Source organism: Galleria mellonella, unplaced genomic scaffold (assembly GCF_026898425.1).
Source record: "Galleria mellonella isolate WM207_F2 unplaced genomic scaffold, CSIRO_AGI_GalMel_v1 utg266, whole genome shotgun sequence".
In the NCBI taxonomy this organism is placed as follows: Eukaryota; Metazoa; Arthropoda; class Insecta; order Lepidoptera; family Pyralidae; genus Galleria; species Galleria mellonella.
The window spans coordinates 1,137,838-1,158,174 of NW_026442061.1; the positions used below are offsets into that span (position 1 = coordinate 1,137,838).

The 20,337-nt window shown below is 32.8% G+C and overlaps 1 protein-coding gene across 1 annotated transcript in view; it reads right to left on the reverse strand.

Moving 5' to 3' along the window:
- Positions 1-20,337, reverse strand: part of LOC116412910 (dorsal root ganglia homeobox protein) — a 104,897-nt gene that overhangs the window by 33,123 nt on the left and 51,437 nt on the right. Inside the window, exons 7-9 of the mRNA XM_052895095.1 lie at positions 12,347-12,460; positions 11,376-11,536; positions 10,956-11,063 (exon numbers count right to left, since the gene is read on the reverse strand). Of these exons, the coding sequence (XP_052751055.1) occupies positions 10,956-11,063; positions 11,376-11,536; positions 12,347-12,460 (383 nt within the window). The remainder of the gene's footprint in view (positions 1-10,955; positions 11,064-11,375; positions 11,537-12,346; positions 12,461-20,337) is intronic.

Here is a 20,337-nt window from a genome sequence, read left to right on the forward strand (position 1 = left end):
TATCATACTACACGATCTTGTAACACCAAGCGTGGTCCATTTCGGCAGTAAGACGTCGCATTATATGTATATATATATATATATATATATATATATATATATATATATATATATATATATATATATATATATATATATATATATATATATATATATATATATATAGACATTTTTTTTATGTTTTATTTATTGTATCAAAAATTCCCCGCACAGCCAGAACCGCACAGCCCACCTTTATATTCAGTAATAAGTCCTCTCAAAACAACCCATTTGCATGTATGGATTCATCATCATCATCATATCATCATAAGCCTCTCCCTTGGGGTTTTTACCAGTATTTGCCACACTTGACAGACGGACTGGCAACCGCAGTTAAGCTTTGGAGATGTTTTAAGAGAGACGTTGCTGCCCATCCCTCGCGCTCCCTTAGTCGCATCTTACGACACCCACGGGAAAGAAAGGGGTGGCGTATAGATTATGGATTACTTTATTTTATAAAAAAATAAAAAAAAAAACTAATTGTAATTTTTGTTTTCCATTTTTTTTTATTATCATTGTACGTTATTAGCAAAACAAATGCAAACCAAGTTGTTAGTTTTTATTATTATTTAAATAAGACACAAAGCAAAACGTTAATGCGTTTACGTTTGAGTCATACGCCTATAACTGTACAACGGTAGTGCGGGCTCGCTGTTCATTAGTGCCATTAATTAATGTTTAATTGAGCCAAATAGAGTATCAATTTAGCGGGGAGCAATTGGATCAGGCACGTCGCTACTGGACGTACTAGTATGCGTGTGGCGTTGTTAATGGCATACTGATTATGTTATAGGTCATAATTTTATTGTTAACCGACATCGAAAAGGGGGCATTTCAATTGACTTCTGTAAAGAGAATGTTTCACGAATAGATTTTATGTTTTTTTTTTTTTATGTATATTACATTTTTAACAAATTACAACAGGGTACTAATGAAAACGAAGTATGTACCTACAATTAAAAACATATTATTAGAAAAATAAATTAAAACACTTAAAATAGATTTAGACACATTAGCGTTCAATAGAATAGAAAATCCTAGAATTTGTTCAAAATTAATAGTATTTACTTATTTAATTTCATATCAATTAATTAAATAGATGTTTTTTTTTAAATATATTTTAAATAGTAATATAACATAACATTGCGTATCGTATAGCGCCATCTAGTATCAATCGAAAGAAAACTTGTCCATAGATAAGAATAGTATAGCTGCGAAAGAGTTTATACTACTGATACAAAATACTGGCAACTAATAAATACTTTTTTAAATGCATAGGTACATTTACCAGAGGGAGACTTTGTACAAAAGTCGTTTGCTTGGGTACCTCTGTCCCAATCGTGTTTCAACCGTGAAGTAGTTGTGTTTGCATAGCTCTGTTTCGGTTTGAAGGGTGGGATATGGCGTGAATTTACAGAGTACAGAGGAATAACACCTGAGTCCTCAGGAATATGCAACGCATGGGGGGTATCATGGGCGAAACAGTATACTCTGTTATGTCCCTGGTACTGCTCATGTCTATAGGCGACGGTTACCATTTTTCATCAGGTGGGCCGTCAGCTTGTTTGCCATTCTAAGTTGTATAAAAAAAAAATTATATACCTGCCCGTAGAATATTATAAAAAGGTACTTATGTCCGAGAACATAGAATGAAGACAGGAAGAAGTCCTTAACAGGGTCGCGTCTCATGCCATTTCATTAACGGCATTAATTAAAACGGAATTGACTTAAATAGGCAAGCAATTAGCTACACGACATTCAACGCGATTGTGTATGCAATATTAACGTTATGTATTATATTGCCAAAACTTATTTGATTAATTACGTCAATGGTGCTCAAAGTTGGCTACGTCAAATCACAAGGGAGTACGACCTATGTCAGCAAAGATTGGGGAAAACAGGGGATCCATGTTATGTGTATAGTGATATACTGGTCTCATTTAAGCAGGTCTTGACCATCTTTTTGGCTTTTCATGTTTAGAATAATCGAAATAGTAAATAGTAGAAAAGACGACTATTATTTATTTTAATTCTTAGTAATATTATAAATGTGAAAGTGAGTTTGTTTATTACCTTATAACACCTCAACGGCTTGAGCAATCACCATGAAATTAGGTATACACGTACTATATAGGATGGAGAAGGATATAGGCTATTTTTTATCCCGGTCTATAAACATATCCTGGTCACGCGGACCTGGTTGTTGTGGTTGTGTAAATTGCGGGTAAAAAACTAGTACTTATGTATACAAAAATCACGTGTGACGATGTTTGTTGAATGTAATATCAAAAACGTGTGTCGTAAGAGACGTCTGAGGGAACATAATGGTAGAAGGATGGGCAGCCGTGTCACTCTTAAAACATCTCTAAAAGCCTTTTTTATGAATAACTAAAAATACTGTTTGAACTTAGCAAGTGGCTTATAGGACAAAGAAAAATTTTGTATCCTGTGATTGATATCTGTAAGTACCGAACTACAGTCAGACTCCATATAGTATAAAACTATGAATATGAAGAAATTATAGACAATTTTCCTTATAAAAAAATTATTAATTCCTTTACAAAAACCCGGGAAATTACATTTATTTCTTTTGGGAGGGAGGAATTATTTTATTTTATCTTCCATATGGGAGGTATTGCCAGTAGTTGCCAAGCTTGGTAGGCGGATTGACAATCGCAGTTTGATTTTTAGTGATGTTTTAAAAAGTACGCTGCTGCCCATCCCTACACATAAGCTCCCTTAATCGCTTCTTACGACACCCACGGGATAGGAAAAGGTGGTCTATTCTATGCCTGGACACCTACACGGGTTCTAGGTATTATGTGACTTATAAAATTTTCACAATTTAGCTGTTAAAGTTTTTCCCCACACTGGACATTATGCTATGCTCAATTTGTAACAAATAATGGGCATTTTTGTATTGTCGCACGTCATTACAATTTGTCGTCTGTATGGGATTAAGTCGCGCTGTGGAATTAGCGCGCGCTCATCGGCAAATGCTCGTAACGAATTTATGTCGACGACAATCGGCCTGTTGATGGCTGTTAATGCGTGTGCATTAGATGCTAAATTGATTTAATTGTTGTGTACGTACGCGAATAATACTGAAGTTGAAAACAAAATGAAGAATTAAAAATTTATAGAGACTGCAAATTGCTTTATTCGTAATATTTATTATTAAGATACTAAGAATGGGAAACAAGCTGACATCGCACACACAACACAGCTGTTTTATGCCAAAAATACAGATGGCATAGAGGTACCCATGCTGACGAATTTTGTTTCTACAGAATTGTTGCCAGATGAGTATTTCTTAGAGAAACGAAATTATTGGAGAAAATTTTGATAACAAGTGAAATAGGTTAATTAAAATATAATGAGAAATACTCATGATTGAATAGTGAATCAAGACATTCAAATTATTTCTTTACACTTAGATAGCCTACTACTTTTTGACCATTGAAATATTAATAAATTCTTCCGAGAAGCTCCCAACAAATTCCTTCAATCACATTGACCGCTATATAGCTTTCCAAGAATATGTTAAATCATTGTCTATAGTGTCTAATTAATATCTAGAACTATGGTGATAATACAAAATGAATTTTCTACATTTACTAACAAAATCCTGACAACTTTAATCTCGAGCAGAAGCTATCCTGTTTCTTATAATTTCCTTCCTTCTAACTGCAGAAGAAAAGCGATCATAAGTCTAGATTGTGACTTCAGATATTCGTTGCTTAGTTCTTTTATACATAGTTTAGAGACCAGAAGATTAATGTGACTGTGATGTGATCCAAAAATTATTTACATATTAGCCACAAGCTGTGAACTTTCTTGTATGAATTAGGATAAAAACCTAAGTTCTTAGCAAATTATATAGCAATCTTAACATATTACAATGACAAATCCAATTTGCCTATACAGGATCTAACTCAATACGTGTAACCCGAACACAATACGTGCGAACAACGCGCAGGGTGAAACGGGCCGATGTAAATCTATTTGTCATATTAATGTGGGCAATTAGAGAGGCATGCGGGCGCGCGACCAGCGGCAAGGGTTGTCGCGAAACGGGTTCGTTACACCAGTCGCGCTGCGCCGCGCTGGTGTGTGACCAGCTTAATTGACGGTTTTAATTAGATTCGACTACAATGCTTTTAATATTAACGTAATAAGTGGTCATCAGGCAATTACTGGTGAGTTATACATTGTGTACGAGTTGATTTTCGGTATGACATCATACTACCAATTTAACAATGAACTAAAGAGAAAGCTATATACCTACATATCTACTCAAAAATATTCGAAGAAGAACTAAAGTGATCGATTTAGGTAGTCTATAAAATACACAAGCTGAAGTGGCAATTTATTATTATTTAATGGGTTAAATACCAAATGGATTATGATCATTTTCCCGGCATCAAAATCCAGGGGAACCCAATATATAGATATCGGATCGATGTCCATTTTACCAATACTTATAAGGAAGACTTAACTCTAAAAGCATTCTCTTCCATTGAACCTATAAGAAATAGGTATATTGATGTACCTAAATTATACATACACATTTCATTGTTTAATTATTAAATAGTTTTGCATATATGTATAATACATATATTTATAAAATATAATGATAAAATAGAGGGCATTACGCTCTTATTATTTGCACTTAACGTATGCGCAAAAGCGTCATATTTCAGCAGTCTATTTAACGTCATAATATAATTTTCTAGCGTATATTATTCAATTGGAGAAGACAGACAGACCATAATACATTTAGATATTATGGTAATTCGTCCCGTGAATAAATACTTGGCGTAATTGAAGACTCAACTTCGCACTGAGATGCGTAAGAAGAGGTGGCGTCTTTAATAATTTGTTGTGTGCGTAATTCATACGATACAAATATCATATAATAATTGAAATATTCTCTTACGTCGTAAGTATATTAAGACCACCAACTTATGACTCCTAATTTATAAAGCTCAAGTTTCTCGAGTGCCACGTGCAGGCAAGCGAAGGACAGGGCAACACCCGTAAGATGGAGTGACTGTTTCAGAAATGTTTCAGGCGTATTTTTTTTATACAACTTAGAATAGAAAACAAGCTGACGGCCCACCTGATGGAAAGTGGTAACCGTCGTCTATAGACATGAGCAGTACCATGGACATAATAGAGTATAATGTTTCGCCCATGATACCCCCCACGCGTTGCGGGTAGTTGGATGTAAGCGGTTCAGGATCGTACTTTGTAGTGAAATATGAAGAAGACATAGCAGTGGACAATAAATGGGTTATAATAATGATGAGGAAATCAGTCTTGTAGCTATAGTAACCAACGATTCGACTGAGGTAGCGAGTTTGATACGCAAATGAAAAGTAGATATGATCTGTATATTCTTAATAATATTTTCATTTAATAATAACAGTTTCAAAATATTTTTTTTGATATCATCAGATTTCTAGTATTACAAGTAAGACTCTTAAACCACTCAACCTGAGACCTGTTGTGTATGAGATGTTATGTTACTATGCTTGAACATGTAAACGAAAATTAAAATTCCTTTATTTTTTAAAATAGAAAAATAACGAATCTTTCATCTATACTAACATTAAAATAATTGTGTTTGTTTATTTATTTATAATGGATAAACTCAAAAACTACTCAACCGATTTAAAAAATTCTTTATACTTATATAATTCTTCTTCTTTCTTATTCTTTATACTTATAGCAGTATTTCCGAACCGATACGACAACATAACCTTCAAGAAAAAGCATTTTTAATTTTAAAAGGCCGGCAGCTTCACTTTATCAATGCCGTAGGTGTTGTGGGTGACCATGGGCGGCGGTAGTCACTTACCATCAGGTGAGCCGCATGCTCGTTTGCCCCCAGTGTTGTAAAAAAAAAATATAAAGGGACATTATCAAAGAACAATATAGGCTATATACTTTATCTAAAATTCTATTTATCGGTGCGAAACTAGGCCTAATTGATAGAAAATCATATATATTTGTGGGATAATAAAAAATCGAACTAGCTGTTTAGACTCTGTGTTGATACATAAACTAGTAAGGAAAAGCCTTTTTTAATTTTAGATACTCAAGAGCCCCCTCTTCAACTTATATCATCGTGCACGATCGTAATTGATAGGCATGCGCACGCGACGCCGTCTCACATTCAAAATTCAAATAATAGCCGTTGAGCGGTAAGTGGCGCGGGCGCAGACGTATTGTTATTAGGGTTACACCACCAAAGGGCACTGCCCTACAAATAGAATGGCATACTGCACTAATAGAGCTCTATATCACATAATCATACAAATTACTTTCACTGACATCGGAGATAGTTCCGAGAATGATAGATAGTTGTTTAAATTGTTAATACAAACAAATCACGTATGGCCGTGAAGATTGAATAGTTCTTAAACGATTTCAAGAAAGATTTGATTTAAATTTCTCAATCATATGTATTTATTGTATTACCACTAATTATGAGCCTAGTCTAATGTTAGGTACTTTTTGTAATTAAAAATTTTCTTTTTGTAATGAAATCAGCATGAACAATATGTTAGTTCCACTTGGCTTTGTATCAAATACAAACTCATAAATCACTGTACAAAAATTATATTTTTTTTACATTAAAAAATAAATAAATAAATAAAATATGAATGCATTTTCTTTTTATGCCTTTATTATAATGTATGTAATTTTTATAATATAAATATATTATTTAAATATTACCTATAAAGAATTTCATTAAATGGGATGTGACGAAATATACTGAACCTTAAAAAACAAATTATAACATTTTATTATTTATCTATATTTTTGGCAAATATTATTAATAAAAACAGTTGAAAAATTTAAAACAAAAAATAAATTTTGTTTATTTTTTACTTTATTTATACGTACGTTTCTTTATATGTTCTTTTTAACTGTTAAATGTGTAAGCAAACTATAAATACTCCGTTTGCGGTAATTATCTTATATCAACTATGAAAAACACCTGACAACCCTCTATAGGTTTACAAAACAAAATGGCGGCACATCCGGTTACTCGGAACTGCCCAAATCGGATTATAACGCCCGCGTATTACCAACACTATCCGGTGCACATGCCCGGATACCTCTGAATTCTTCCATCATGACTTTATATTCTTCTTTGGTAAATACTTTTACATCGCTATATAAATATAAATCTAGTCTGTTTTTTTTATTGTATTAATTGATAGGGACAAAAATAGCCTATTTATTTTTTATCCCAAATACTATAGTTAAACTAAATATCAAATAGTGCCTAAAGGTCACAAACAAATTGACTTTCACATTTATAATATTAGCAAACTATATCTCAGAATAATTCCGTATAAAGTTAAAAAGTTTCCCACGTAACAACATAAAACAGGGCTTGTTTGCCTCAAAACGATTATGAAAAAACTTATCAGAATATGTTTATAATGAGCAAAGACATGGTACATACACAATGTTCACATAAAAATTACCGTTAAATACGTCCTTCTGTTTAAATTGACTTAAGAAACTTTATTTATCTTAACTTTTTTTTATGCAACTTAGAATGGCAAACAAGCAGACGGCCCACCTGATGGAAAGTGGTAACCGTCGTCTATCGACATTTAAGAGCAGTATCATTTTATGTACCTTTTTTTGTGTTTTAACACAATTTAATTATCTTATTTATTTACTTTGATTTTGTAAAGTTGACTGTTATTATATTAAATGTTTCAATTATTTGCAATGTTCTTAAACATATTTTATTAAATCACATTGTAATTCATAATCAGCCCGTTGTGAACTCGACCCAACTTGAAAGTTAATTTCTAAAGTGGAAGCGACTTAACCTCGGATCATTATTATTGACAATTTAACTCCCTTGATTCAATTAAAGCGAATCTTCTAAGCAAGTTTGATAACTTTATAGGATTCGAGTAGTACAAATAATGGGCTTCAATAAACAATATCAATTAGATATTAAGATTTTGTTGCACAAAAAAACAACGTCTCCAGTCATAGTAAAATCAATTATTTAATTATACCCTTATGTATTATATTAAATTAATAAAAGCTAAACTACTAAACTGATCTAGATAAAATTTCTATGGGAAAAAGCTATAGAATGCCCAGTTAAATTATTTTAATAACTTTACTTGCTTTGTAAAATTATAAATTTGTAGGTAACAAAGGAATCTAAAAGTTTAATTTCGATATATATATGTGAAATCTTAAATGTAAATTATAATACCAAAAGCTAAAAATTATAAGATGTTGTATAAGTGAGGCGTTATTCAATCGTATATTTTTGGTATTTCGATCGGGCATCTAGTTGGTGTTATTTATCGATGATAATAATGGCCTATTATCAACAATAAATATAGGAAAATAAAGCCACAAGTTTTTTATGACCTTTAAGGGATATGCAAAATGAATCGTGCGATTATATGCACTAAATTATCATCCTCATCTTCATTTAAAGTTATAGATCTCTTATAACGTAAATCCAAAATGATAAACATAGTACTAAGTAACTTCAACTAAGTAAGTACAAGTATAATTTATAAATTTGATTCAGTAATATTGTACCAGTACTATTGAGCTAAAGGATTAGACCAGATTAGATAACAACAAGATGGCTGCCGCTTCGTTGTGTTTTCTATCAACAGAATTACTCAATCAGCAGCACAATTAAAATCAATTCAAACGACCTTTGAGCAATTAGATTGGAGCACAGCGTCGACACTAATATTATGATACGGTATATTGGAATCTATTCATGTAAATATCATCGGAATATCATACCAGCCAATAATAGGTACTTAATGTCCTTTAAATTCATAAGTCTAAAGGACTTTAAGTACCTGTTATTGTCTGGAATGATATTATGATTTCACATTTATAACATAGGATACTAATGTTTAGAAAAATGTGGATTTGAATGGAATTTGGGACATGGATAGGATATATTCTATTGTAACTTAATTCGTAAGATATTTTATATACACGTGAGCAAAATAGCGAAAAATAACTGATTTAAAATATAATTGACATTGAAACGGTAAAGACATATAACAATAATTCTTTATCTACGTTCATTTTAGTTATATAACTAACGATGTTTTTTTATGGATGATAATGGAATGGTCACCCTACTTGTGCTAACGGTATACGCTGGCGGGGCACCAGTGAGAGGTAATAGGTGATGATGAAAGCAAGTTAACAGACCTGTTTTCATCGTCGCCCATTGTGACGAATTCCATTAAAATTAGTCACGATGGTTTCCAGGGTATACGCCAGTGTATACCGATAGCGCAGGCAGAGTTACCATTTCATTAGCTTTTTTAGTTTATCCATTACAATTTGAATCACCCATTCGGTTGAGTAATTTTTGAGTTTATCCATTACAATTTGAATAAAAAAAATACACAATGATATGCAATAAATGTTATAAACGAGGAATAAAATTACAAATGCTCTGTTAAATTTATTTATATATTTTAATAATATTGACATGAATGTAAAATTATAAGAATAATACAATTGTAATCATAAGGCATGAATACTTGTAATAGAAATTAAAAGCACATGCCTACCACGTTGGCAATTAATTGTTTCAAATTAGGTAATATTATCGTCTTTTTTATATTATGAAAATGCAATTAGTTGTCATTAAAGCTTTCTTTCTTTCCTTCTTTCTTTCTTCCCTTCTTTCTTTCTTCCTTATTTATTTATTTACACTTTTGCACACATTAAAATATGTCTGCAGGGTGAACTTAATGCATTTTCTACCAATCAACCGTTACATTTGTTTAGCGTATTTTAATGTGTGCAAAGTACCTATAAATAAATAAATAAGAAATCTTTCTTCTTAGGCTAATCTTTCTTCTTTCTTTTCTGTCTTTCTTTTGTTTCTTTATTTATTTCTTTCTTTCAATAATATACTAAAATCTTTATTGGTTTCAATAATCAAACCGCAATGATGGCCACAATATTCAATTTATCACACTAATTCAACTGTAGATGCGTTCACATTGTCTTCCAGCTACATGAGTATACAGTGTCGACGGTCGACTGTGCGCAATATAATTACGTTTCATTAGAGTGCTGGCCGTACGTTTAATTAATTAATTGCCATATACTCAACGCTAATATACGCGGTACATCATACAGCCTGGCTGTCTTGTTAAATTTGTATGATTCACTTCTGGCTGGTTCAATGGTTGTTGTAAAATTATAAGTGCAAAGACCTAAAGTCATTTTATCATCATTGTTATGTAAATATTTCGCTGTGTGGTCCCAGTATAGAATGGACCAAATTCTTCCTTAACCGTAAGTATCGTAAGAAGCGAATAAAGGATTTTTTTTACAACACAGGGGGCAAACGAGCATGCGGCTCACCTGATGGTAAGTGACTACCGCCGCCCATGGTCACCCACAACACCTACGGCATTGCAGGTATGCTGCCGGCCTTTTAAAAATGAATATGATCTTTTCTTGAAGGCCGAAGGGTGGGCAGCAGCGTCTCTTAAAACATCATCAAAGTCTAACCTAGATTGGCAACCCGCTTGCCAAGCGTAGCAACTATTGACTAAATCCCTCAATAGGTGGAGGCCTATATTCAGCAATGGAAGTGAACGGCTGATATGATGATGATTATGTAAATAATTTGTGATGCGCTATAACAAATTATTTCAACAAAGATTTCGTAAATGTGTTGTGTGTGTGTGTGTTTGTAGTTAGATGTTTGATTATGTCCTGCTTGTATGAATCAGTTGCAAATATTAACGTAGCTCGCATTTATGGTGAGTGTAACATTGACAAATTTTGACAAAATATACACAAATAAAAAAAATACCATATTTGAATTAAAAGTCCGATGCTAATGAATACAATTAACTTACTGGTCAAAAGGTGAGAATATATGGTGAGGTGGCCGGTGCTCGGGCGGCGCGTCCCTGGAACCAGCACTTCCTACTGATGGAGCCGGAGATGGGCAGCTCGTCTCTGACCTGGCAACATTATAATTAGTCATTAAGCATACTGCGTTGCTGTAAAACCATGCTGCAAACGATACTTCATCTTCTAATATGTGCTCTGAGTTCAATATAGGCAAGATAAAATGTAAGATTTTATTTCACTGATTTTGATAATTTTTATGGTACTAAAAAAAGTAACCGAATTGAGTATATATATATATATATATATATATATATATATATATATATATATTTATACTTCTAATAAACTTCTTTTTCAAAAATATCATATAAAAAAATTAAATACAACCACAAATTAGGTCAGTATTGTTTTAATATTCTAACCTCTCCGGTCGTGGTGATCTGTTGGGTGAACGGCGTGGCGAGCGGAGAGGTGAACGTCGGGGCGACCCTGGAGTGACAGGCGGCGAGCCGCGAGGCGACGCCACTCCTGACACCGGCGACGCCTCCGCTGAACCTCTTGACATACCACACTCCGATGAACCCTACAATAAGCCATTATGTATTTACCCCGAAGTTATTATTATTTTTATATAAAACCAATGTTCATTTTCTAATGATCATCATCATCATCATATCAGCTTATAACTGTCCACTGCTGAACATAAGCCTCCCCATTGGAGGGTTTTGCCAGTAGTTGCCACGCTTGGCAGGCGGATTGGCAACCGCAGTCAGGCTTGGCAGATGTTTTAAGAGGAACGCTGCTGCCCATCTCTCGCCCTCCCTTAGTCGGCTTTTACGACACCCACGAGAAAAAAGGGATGGCCTATTTTATGCTGCGACAAATGGCCATTTCTAATGATGTTTATAAGAGAGGAACTTTATAACTTCATTCAGAATCTTCGTCAGGTGTGTCTCGTTTTGTGTGAGACGAGATGCTGTGACGTAAAGCGTCGTAATCTCCCTGAAGAAGATTTCCAGATAAAGTCGAAACAATTAACGGAAACGACAAGGTAGTTCGTAAAATTATCGTTATACATACCCTGAAAGTATTACAGCATTTCTTACCATAAATCTTGTATCAAAGGCTTGATTATCTCATGTTTCTGCCGTGAACCAGATGCGCTTGCATGGCTGTGTTTCGGTTTGAAGGTTGGTATATAGTAGTGATATATAAAATATATAATACAATAGTGATTAGAGGGTACGAGATATAACGTTTTCATCATTTCTAGCACGAAGTATAATCGTGACAGCATTTCTTTTGTATTTCGTAAGTTACTTAATATATAAGACATTGATTGACGCAGGCAATCCAGTAGGAAACAGATAGTAAAGTTATATGTAGAACATGCCTTGTCATCAGAGGGATCCCTTTTGGTGAGAACATCAGCGCCCTCTCGCTTGCGCTGTTCCTCTTTCAACCGTTCTGCTTTCCGCCATTTCGCTCTTCGGTTTTGGAACCAAACCTGTCACATAATGTTCAATTTATTATAAAAAAATAATATTCACCTTTTTCACAAAATCAAATAACCTACTACTTGTATTATATTGTGTAATATAATTCATTAATATAATAATAATTTATAATTTTTATTTATCAATTATTTATTATTTATTTATTTAAATAACTTTATCATCCTAATAAGCCATTGGCGGGTGGATTGGCAGTCATGCTTTAGATATGTTTTAAGAGGGACGCTACTGCTCATCCCTCGTCCTCCATTAGTCGGCTCTTACAACACCCACGGAAAAGGATGGAGTGGCCAATTCTATGTCGGGACCACACGGTCAATTCACATATATAAAAGTATGAAATTTATTGTAATAGTCTCATTGGTTGAGTCAAGTTCAAACACATTTAAGTGTAGTTCCAAAACAAACATACTATAAACAGCCCTAAAATACACAAGCATTTTAAAACAATTCTAATAAAAGTGTCCTATGATCGTTATACAACAAAACAAACAATATTTTATTATTCTTCATACATAAATAATAATGCCCATAGACCACAATGCCCCTTCTGGTGTGCTGTCAACACTACAAGTCTTTTATATCACATCATTACCACCCTATTTTGTCGGTTGTTATAACTCAAAGATTACAGATCATTGCAGAAAGCGAGGGTGACCAAATGAACCATATACAAGACCTCGCGTACAACTGGAAACGTACGCTACGGGAGCTCACCGTTTAATGGTTATTCCATGCTACGTCCAAAACGATAGGACCTATGTTGCGATGATAGTAGTTCGCTACAAGAGGTCCAATTAAACTGGACAGTGTAAGCTGGTTAGCCAGGCACGGCAGGGCCGCATTTGCAGTGCAATTTTCGCAATTTACTTTTAATAAGCCCTCTGTTGGGTGAGAGTGCTATGAAATCTTGTGGTGATGAGAAATAAATTTTGTTTAGAAGCGACAGAAGGTAGAAATGTGTTTTTATATTTATTTAATATTGATATTTAACTGAACTTAAAGATAAACAAGTTTTTAACTCGATTAATATTTTTATGTGATTTTTTGATAACTACAAATCATTAAGTAAAGGGTGGGGGGAATGAGTTGATTGTAATGGCAATTAGCAATCCCTTTGCTAGTAATATACCCTATCAGGTTGACCTGGAAACCACTGTGACAGTTTTATTATTGAATTAGTCATGATAAGTCAAATAACCTGCTTCATCCTCACCTATTATCCTTTATAGGTGCCCCACAAGTGAATACCGATAGCGCAGGCGGGGTTCCATTATCATCCATAAAAAAATTTAATGGTTAATTTAATTAAAAGATTATTTTAATTATAATAGAATATTTGATGAAAAATAATTATAACTATTTATTTACAGTAAATAAAACAAAATTACTATTATGCCCCAAATAAGTTTTGTGTATGCTGTGTTTCCTTAAAAATGATAGTACACTATGTATAAATAGATAGTAATCTTAATACTAAATGATATCAATGTAAAAATTGCTGGGATCCCAAATAAAGATAAAATAAAATGAAAAATAACAAAAAAAAAATACGATACTTATTACTATGAAAAGACCTCTCATTTCATGTTAAAAAAAAGCTCTCTACGTCTACAATGTGACACTCACGTTTTAAAAAATGCGTTATTTACGTAAAATATTTAAACCTGTGCTAACGTAGGCAAAAAACCAAATTCAACTTTTTATACTGCGACTTGTTGTTATTCTTTGACCCGCTTCGACAATGTAGTCCCTTAACGATCGCAAGCTAATTTCGTTAAAATAATAATCCGCCATAATCCGAGGCTACTCTAATAGTTTTTATCTTACTTACATGGGGTAAAATTAATATTTCAACGCGCCGAGCTGCACTGCACCCCCTTTGTAACATAACGACGAATTCTCTGAAGTATTGAGGGTTGTCAATATTTTCTACTGACTTCAAAAAAGGAGGTTCTGATTTCAGTTATGTATATTTATTTTTAGTATTCAGTTGTATGAATGTGAATGTGAATAGGACTCCATTTTCCGTGCTTAACCTCTAATTTGGGCCGTTGTGCGTATGAATCGTAGCTAGTACAGCCAACCTAGCTCCGCCCAAAAGCATAGAAGCTTCCTGGGATCTTCACAGTTGTATATTTAGTTGTGTATATTAAGTTTAAGTATTATTTATGTTTGTTGCCTCGTAACTCCGTCAGTTGTAAATCGACTTATAAAATTCTTTTTTTATCTGAAAGGATATATTGCTTGCTGATTGGTTAGAAATTTATCAAAATGGGTTCAGTAGTTTAATTTTATATATATATATATATATATATATATATATATATATATATATATATATATATATATATATATATATATATATAATCAAGTCTGTTTCTTTTTTCACAAATCAATATGATAGAGTTATAAGGTAACAGATATAAAAAATGTAATCGAATTAAGAGCTTTCTTCTTTTTGACGTCGCTTCAAAAGAACATAAATTTCAAAAATAATATCATTATAATTATAAATAATGTGAGCAAAAGTGTATGAGAATTTTTCAGTCAATTAATAAAACATCATGGGAACTTTCCGTTTGTACAAAACATTTTTTATTCACCAACCCGGTCATCGATCTTAGACAAAATACTCTAACAGGCACTAGCCCTAAGAGGCACGAGTCAATAATTTATTCATTGTTAATCAATAATGATTAAACAGGGTTATACAGTATTATAAGTAAAATCTATTCTACGTACGTACTTATCAAAAGTAAACCCTTCAACGTATCAACATCGCATTTACACTTCAACATCGACAAGGTTCTATTCTCATAGAAAACACATGTTAACATGCGACTTTGTCATTATAACTCAATGTCACCATTCAGCGGAGACCTCCCGCGTCTTTCTACTTAGTTTAAACACTGCAACACAGAAGGAGGTCGTGATAAATTGGCAGGGGGTCAAAGTAAATTGGTCACTTTATAAGGGGCGTCGTAGACAGTAGGGGTGCGTAATTACCTAGTGTTTGGTAAACGATTGTTTGCCTTTGTTACACTGTGAATTGAGTACTGGCTTTAAATAATAACAAATATGTATTGTTTAATGCAGTGGAGGTAATAGCTCTTGATGGGGCGTTTGTTTGCTGTAATCTTTTGTTAACGACAGTACTATGTTGATGCAGTTGTAAACTGACGATTTTACTTGCTAAGTGGTGCTTAATATGATTTTTTTATACTACTATGGTGATAAACAAGCATACGGCCAATCTGATGGTAAACGGAGTTACCGTATGGTCGCCTATGGATCCCTGTAACACCAGAAATGTTATGCTCGCATTGTTGACCCTTATGTGAAGTTTGGAAAGATTTTTGTATGAATTTCAATGGAAATTAATAATAATTATATTAGCAAACACTAATACTGCAACATATATTTTCGAGGTTTATTCTCTCCATTCATTTATTTATTTTACATTTTATTATACACAAAAAAAAGAAATACATAATAATTTATTTATTAATTTAATACATTCAAGTACATTGTACTTGGCGTCAATTTACTGGGTACAGAGGAATAACATCTGAGTCCTTAAGAATGGCAACGCATGGGGGTATCATGGGCGAAACAGTATACTCTGTTAGGTCCATGGTACTGCTCATGTCTATAGGCGACAGTTACCACTTTCCATCAGGTGGGCCGTCAGCTTGTTTGCCATTCTAAGTTGTATAAAAAAAATCGTGAAAATACGAAAATGTAAATCAATTACTTGTGTAAATGTTTCGATTTGTTAATCATTTCATCATCATCATCATATCAATCATTGTCTTCATTCAACGTATTTTCAATAATGCCTACCGCTAAAAAAATGCCTCCCATAATGGGAGGTTTTCCCAGTAGTTGTCACGCTTAGCAGGTTGGTTGGAAACCGTAGTTAGGCTTTGGTGACATTTTAAGAGTGATGCTGCTGTCCACCCATTGCCCTTTAAGTTCCCTTAGTCGCCTCTTACGACACCCACGGTAAAGGAAGGGGTGGCACATTCTATAGATGGACTACACGGCAATCTTGACATTAGTACATGTAATTTCAAATGGTTAATGTATTTTTTTTTCTATATGAAGCGCCGAATAAATATTTTTACTATTCTATTCTATTAGTGTAGAGTCATTGAAACACTAAGAAAAAACAAACAAATAAATACTACTAACTGTATTTCGCGATTTTCTTTGCGTAAATCATGATAAAAATAACTGTATTTTAAAACTAATAGCACTATATTATATCTATGCACTGAATTTAATTTAAAGCCATTCATCTGTTCAAACATGATTGAGTTGCAAATATCCAACACAAACTATCATTTATAATATTAATAGATAGTATATTAGTGTTATAAATACAGAAAAAAAGAGAAGATAGATAGATAGATACTTTTTATTGTTTCCTCCGAAAGATTACAACAGTAAACTTCTTCTAGATATAAACAATTACAAGAAATAATCACATTGTGAAAACAATGAGCGACCTTATCGCTAAAAGTGATCTCTTCCAGGCAACCTTTGGATGGAGAGGAGTAGTTATAAACAGTTTGATTGGAGGTACACAGAGAAGATAAAACTATAAAATTTAATAATGTATTTAATATTAATTTAGTAAAATAATATACTTAGTACTTACATACGAGCATGTATGTATAACTTAATCTTTTAGTTGCATTAGCAATGTTGATTATAATACTTAAGATTCACCTAACGCCTATTACAAAGTAACATGCTCAACTCAAAAACTTTAACGAGTTGCTAAATCCCCCATAATTTCATGATGAACTCCCCACTTAAAGTTAAACACACGTCATAACTTTAAGTAAAAACCATCACCTTAAAAGTAGCCTTAATTACGTCAGTGCGCCGTAATGTTTTAAAACACTACATACGGGGAGTTAACGTAACATTAACGTGAAAGTTAACGTTAATAACCGTTGAAAATATGTTAAGAAATACGAGGGAAACTCTTTAAGTAGCTGGAATGTTTTCGCGAGTCGCGACATAAGTGACAGGTTGTGTTAAGGGGAGTTCCGGGTTAATGTATTGAAATTGCTCATGTCAGCTTGCGTAATTTCGATGGAGATTTTTTTTAATACATTAATGGCTCAATTTTGACATTCATGTAAATTGCACTTATGCTTAATACATAAAAATCCTGTGTCAATGTGCATCATTCGTTCACGCTAATCTCCGAAACCGATCAATCGATTTTAATGGAACTTTGTAAATGTATTTTGTATGCCTTAACTAAAAAATTACACTAAGTGTCAGGGGCAAAACATAATTTGTCTGATCGAGTATTATATAAGCTTATTTATAATATAAGTACAGGATAGCTTAACAACATCATGAAGAATTACATCATTTTCTGTATCACTCTTTAAAGAGAACAACAAAGAATTTTCATTCTTTCGTTCATTCATTCACCATATGAAGAAACTAAATTTATTTACTTGTTGAGGTCATACAGTTTTTTACTAAATAAAGTATTTTATTGTAATTTATTTTCTACTACTCTTCCCCCGTGACTTTATCTGCGTAACCGAGATAAAAAAATAGCTTATATATTTCTACGTCTCAAATAGTACGTATACTAGCCAAATTTAGTGACATTTGATTGAGCCATCAAAGCACTAAGATGTAACAAACTCACCTTCCCATTTATAATATTGGTAAGGATTTAAATTTAGTTTAAGTTCTCGCAATCTATTTATTGAACAAAATAAATAAAACTAAGTTAAATTTGATTGCTTGTATAAGCTTAACTCTAAGTTAAACAGCTCAGACTGAAGGTTGATTAAAAGACGGCGAGTAATTAGCAGACTCATGTGTTATACACCGATAACTTCTTAATTTTTGCCCGTGCTCCTAAAAAAATGGGTGTAGTTTTTTTCTTTTTTTAATTATATTACCCATTAACTGAACATAGACCTCCCCCTTGAAGGGTTCTGCCAGTTCAGCTTTGGTGATCTTTTAAGAAGGATGCTACTTCCCATCCCTCGACCAATAAATACATTTAGTCGCCTCTTACGACACCCCCGGGCCCATTGTATGTGGGAACCACATAGGTTCTCTATATTTTATATTTATTTTACGCTAACTGTGCATGTGGTGATAGTTTTTTAATTAAAAATGTATGCTTAATTTTATCAAATAAAGTTCTCTTCTCTATCAATAAAAAAGTTACATTTATGTTTGACAAAAGAAAAAGATCTATTTAATTTCAATAAAAAAATATTATTTTATTTCCGTCAAACGAAAAATTTTATTAAAATGAAAAAATAAAATAAAAAAATTTATTTTTATAAAACATATAATTATATTCTCTATTAGCGAAAAGGAGAAAGACAGCAGAACATTGAAGACAAACATGTCCAAATGTTTTTTAATAGTACAACCGATTTCAGTTTAAACTAAATAACATCCTGAATATACATCTATTTAATACAAATAAAGAATCACGCAAATCGACACAGAAGACTCAAATAAGTACTCTAAAATATAGGCGTTAACACATAAACGACTTTTTTAGTTGAGTAATAAAATAATTATCGCTACTGACGAAGTTATTTAAGAAGCTAGATAACAGAAATGGCGCGTTAAGTTTTTCATCACATGATTAAGGGAAAATTACCCCCTCCCTCCCCCCTCCCGCCCATCATCTCCGTACTCCTGGGATCCGGCAAATCTCCTGTTATCCCGACTAAGATCCGAAGAGCTTTCTTAGTTACAAACATGAATGTCGGAACAATACTTTGGATACGGCAATTTTAACACTAACTGCATGTAAATCGAAAACACTAACTTACCAATAAGTATTATATAAATATTCAATTTGCAATTTCGAAGTTATAAAATATACACATGTCGGCGCAACACATTTAATTCGTTATTATAAATTTATTATTTATTGTTATATTTTTTAAAATATTCAAAGTACAGTATAGATATATTAATAAATATAATCTAGTCACGCAAGTCTCTATCACTAATGTGAAAAATAGTCGGCGGTTGATATCGAAATACATAGTATAATGACATTTTACGCGTTACCGAAATATATTCACTGACCAGGATAAAAGGTAGCATACGACCTTCTCCATTCCATGTAGTAGTACCTGTATATTAAATTTCAAAGTGATCAATTGAGCTTTTAAGGTGCCAAGAAATAACAATCAAACAAACTCGCTTTCACATTTATAATATTAGTAAGTAATTATATTGCCACATCCATTATTTGTTGTGGTCGCTTCGCACATCCTGCCGACTATGTAATTAGATTCCACGTCGAGAGTGGTGTAATTCACGCAAAATGGAAGACGTATCGTAGCTAACTTGTTTACTGGCAAATTATCTTTTGGATCATATCGACGCAATCCTCCACCGTTATTCCTTTATTCCCTACTAAGCTTTGTTTTAAAGTATATCAAAACTCAGTATTGTTAATGTAAATTGTTATTTTTTTATAATTTTTACCTTTTAATCAACTAACTACAAAAACTTTATTAAATATGTTTGGGTACTCGTTCTTTGTTTTTAATTAATATAAAATAAATGTAACTATGATTTTTAATGAATGTTTGTGCCAAAATAAATAAAAAAAATATACACAGATGCTAGCTTTTCCCGTGACATCGTCCGCATAACCGAGATATGCATGCTAAAGGTAACGGAGTTAAGGGGCCGCCTGAAAATCACTGTTATATAGGTACTTCTCGCTAGAGCTGTACATATATAGCAACAGCTGAGGCGGCTCCTATTACCAGTAAAATGAATTGCTTTTTTTTATTGTTGATTTTTTATTTTTTTATTACTGGTAATAAAGATTATCTATCTA